We start from the raw sequence: 4,091 nt of genomic DNA on the forward strand, positions 1-4,091 counted from the left end.
CGGGTCCATTGAACTCGATGGGATCTAACCTCCCAGTAAGCCGAAATGGACAGACAGCCCGTCTGAACGGCTTGAGTGGTTTTCGGATTCAGTTCCTCAGCCTTGGAAGAGAGTAAACGCCCGCCGTTTGAACCCCGGTGGGCTTCCTTTGGAGTAAGTCAGTAGAGGTGTAGCTACGGTTGGCATTTAAGGCATGCTTTAATTGCAGATAAAAGTTGAATCCGAGGGGTCTGTTCTTTCTATTCTTTTTCATAAAGCTGTCCGGTTAATGTTTAGTGCCAACTCGATTCAGATCCTTCCCTTTCCCCTGGCCTTTTGACATTTTTTCCTTCCCTTTTTTTCTCTTCTCGCTGCAGCCAATTTGGACGCTGATCGCACCCCTCCCCGTCCTCCAGCCCACCACCCCCGGCATAAAGTCGGGACCTTGGATGTTAAATGCGGGCCAGGAATTGTGTTTAACGCGGTACGGCGCGCCTCCTTCGGCTGCTTTCCCTCCTTCTTCCCCCCCCCACTCCCCCACCCCAAAAACCTCGGCGGGTCAATGTCTTCCTGAAAGAAAGCATGGAAAACGCCAACGGATTTGGGATCGACTCCCTCCTCTCCCATCGATCCGGGAGCCCAGCTGTGCCCAAAGGGGATCCACTGCTGGGAGAAACCAGATCCCCTCTGGAACTTAGCCCTCGCTCGGAACTCAGCAGCGGCTGCCTGTCTCCTCCGTCCCCCCGGAGGGACTGCTTGGAAGCGGCAGCCCAGTTGCCCGTCGGCGGAGGGGTGGTGAGGCTGGAGTCTCACCTGCCGGGTCCCCCCATTTCAGCCGCCTCTGCTCAATCCAGAACGGTCACCTCCTCTTTCCTCATTAGGGACATTTTGGCGGATTGCAAGCCCTTGGCGGCCTGCGCCCCTTATTCCAGCAGCCACGGGCAGGGCGCGCAGGAGGCGCCCCTGTCCATCCCAGCCAAGGCCAGCAGCGAGGACTTTCGGGAGAAAATCGAAAAAACTAGCAGTAACTCTTCCTTGGATTCCGAATACAGAGGTAAGACGGAAAGGGAATGGCAAAGCATGCTTGGTTTGCAAAGAGGAGTGGGAAAAACCAGCCTAAACTTCCTAACCGGTCTGTCAAACGGGCAAGCCCCTTCCCTCCCCCCCCCTTTTTTTTTGTTTCTTTAGAAAAGTCACCAGCGAGGGACCGTTTAGTTCTCTTTAGCCGTTCTATAAAGTCACCCAAAATTAAAACTGGAGAAACTAAAGTCTGATCCTCCAACCCATATCAGCTTAATTTCCTGACTTATACTAATAATACTAATACTAATAACAAGATCGCGTGAAGTGTTAGTGCCACTTTATAGTGCTTTGGTAAGGCCACGCTTGGAATATTGCATCCAGTTTTGGTTGCCACGATGTAAAAAAAAAAAAAATGTTGAGGCTCTAGAAAGAGTGCAGAGAAGAGCAACAAAGATGGTTAGGGGGCTGGAGGCTAAAACATACGAAGAAGAACAGTTGCTGGAATTGGGTATGTCTAGTTTAATGAAAAGAAGGGCCAGGGGTGACATGATAGCCGTGTCCCAGTATTTGAAGGGCTGACACGAGGAAGAGGGGGTCAAGCTATTCTCCAAAGCACCCGAAGTCAGGACAAGAAGCAACCGATGGAAGCTTATCAAGGAGAGAAGCAACCTAGAACTAAGGAGAAATTTCCTGACAGTGAGGACAATTAATCAGTGGAATGACTGTCTTCCAGAAGTTCTGGGTGCTTCAACACTGAAGGTTTTTAAGAAGAGGTTGGACAAACATTTTATCTGAAATGGTGTAGAGTTTCCTGCTTGAGCAGGGGGTTGAAGACCTGCAATTCTGTTATTCCCTTAAATAAATAACAAGGAAAGGAAACAAGAAAAGTTTTTCCTTATAATTTTTGGACTATTAGGAGCGATCAGAATGGAGAGAGAATTTGGATGGTTCAATTAGCAACGTTTGACTTGGTTGGGGATCAGGTTGGGGATCAGGGCACTATTGGGACATTTCCTCAGCATTGGGATAAGGGTGTTATTAACCCTTAATTACCAATGCAGTCAATACTGTAGGGCAACAACCGAATGGTCACTATCCTCATTTTCAGAGTCATGGTTCCTAAGAAAAATCAGGATCTCGGAAAGACAGAAGCAAGGAGAGAATCCAACACCTGCTTAGGTGTCCCCAGGTTTTCCCAAATGTAATAGATAGACTACATACGGGCGGTCCAGAAGAACCCCCCAATGCTTCTTAACCTTCACACATCTATTTTTGTTTCTTTTTCTTACCACCAAGTCAGTATTGCCTTGCCTCCTAGATTTTATTTTAGCAGAGCGAATGTGGCCCACTCAGCCATCAGTCGACTCCAGGTTTTACCGGAAGGAGACAGAAAGTCGAAATTCCTGTTTCCTTCTTTGTCTTGGAAGAGTTTTTTGTTCTGAGCAGAAGTGGTCCAATTATTCCCCATTGTCATTTTTAGTTAATTCGCATCTAGTTAATTTACTTATTTCTCTGTCCTGCAACTAAAACCCTCCTAGCATAGTGCAAACGGGGCTGGATATTTGTGAAAGAAGCTGGAAATAAAGGCATATAGAGGAGAAAATAGTTGTGTTTATATTTCTGGAGACTTGAGAAGACAAGACAGATTTTAATGCCTTTCCAAACTAGGAGATGTTTCATTTTTTTCCCCAAAAAAAAAAGTTTTCAAAGATTGCTCTCCTTAAGGTTGTTTGCGCCAATGGGCAGAAAATTCTCTGCCAATGTTTGGAAAGAGGGGGAAGGAAGGGAAGAAAGAAAGAAGAAAGGGAGGAAAGAAAAAGAGGTGGAAGGAAGGAAGGAAGGAAGGAAGGAAGGAAGGAAGGAAGGAAGGAAGGAAGGAAGGAAGGAAGGAAATACCTGCTAGTTTACTCCTTAAGCATTCCCACAGATTTCAAACCTCAGTTTGAATATGCTTACTGGGAAGTAACTCCTAGACAGAGTCTATTCTCATTCATCTTTTTAAGAGGGAAAAAAATATCACTTTGCATTGGAAAGTCACTGAAATCAAAAGACAGAGTGGGAATAATTAACCAGGTTATAAAACTCCCCTTGAGCTTCAATCTAGAGGCAAGGAGCAGAGAGTTGTGGCCATATCTTAAGCAGGGGAGCAATGCTGCTAACTCTGCAGCTATGTGTGGCAAGCTTCAGCGGGGCGCGGCTTTTACGCCTGATTGCAGATGGGAGTATAATGGTCTTTTGCTCAGGAGTTTTGCTTCTTTTCCAGGAGACCCTGGTGGTTTCCCCAAGACTCTAATCTTATTTCTTTTTTCCTTTTATTTCTTTTGACCTTTGCGGGTCCCCCACCCCTAGGCAGAAGCTGGGCTGTAATGAGTGGCTCCCTTCGCACAAACTCTTACATGCGTTCAATCTAAACTTTTGCGTTTTCTCTAAAACAAGGCGGGCACCCTAAAAGCTGAAATTTCTTATCCAAACTCAAAAAAACGAGGCTTTGGTTTCTTCTGCAAGTGTTTACCAGTCCTTGAAAGATTGAAAAAGGAGAAAGGAAAGATTGAAAAAGACTGAAAAGGAAGGATGGAAAGGAAGGGGTGCCCTCTTAACTTCCCCCCCCATCTCTCTCTCTCTCTCTCTCTCTCTCTCTCTCTCTCTCTCTCTCTCTCGCTTCCTCTGGCTGCCCAATTCAAAATCCATGCAGGGGTCTGAAGATAAAATAAAATATTATTCCTCTCCACACACATCGCCCCCCCCCCCAAAAAAAACACCTCTCTGAACAATACAGGAGGAGAAATTCACTCCGGCTCGGTTGCAAATCAAATGGATAAACTGAGAGTGAATTTGAAGAGGTTCTCAAAAGCTTGGGCAGATATTTTTTTTTTAAAAAAAACCTTGCTTGCGAGTAAACATCTCCTGGAGGATGCTAAGACCTTAACATTTCAAACCTTAAATATTTCTCCCTAAAGGAAGGCAGAGTTTTCCCTTCCCCAGGCAAAAAAATTCTCAACAAGGATGGGTCTGTTTCTCTGCTTTTTGAAGGGGGAACTGGCTTTCCCTTCGGCTCAGGGCTCCCATCGCCACCAAGGATAAAAAGAGAG

At 46.0% G+C, this 4,091-nt stretch overlaps 1 protein-coding gene across 1 annotated transcript in view; it reads left to right on the top strand.

Moving 5' to 3' along the window:
- Window positions 1–554: 554 nt before the first annotated feature.
- The window catches only part of BARHL1 (BarH like homeobox 1), a 16,067-nt gene continuing 12,530 nt past the window's right edge, over window positions 555–4,091 (top strand). The window contains exon 1 of the mRNA XM_039322946.1: window positions 555–1,033. Coding sequence (XP_039178880.1) covers window positions 562–1,033 — 472 coding nt within the window. The 5' untranslated portion in view covers window positions 555–561. The remainder of the gene's footprint in view (window positions 1,034–4,091) is intronic.

The sequence above is a fragment of the Crotalus tigris genome, unplaced genomic scaffold (genome assembly GCF_016545835.1).
Source record: "Crotalus tigris isolate CLP2741 ecotype Arizona unplaced genomic scaffold, ASM1654583v1 scf7180000024153.1733885, whole genome shotgun sequence".
Classification (NCBI taxonomy): Eukaryota; Metazoa; Chordata; class Lepidosauria; order Squamata; family Viperidae; genus Crotalus; species Crotalus tigris.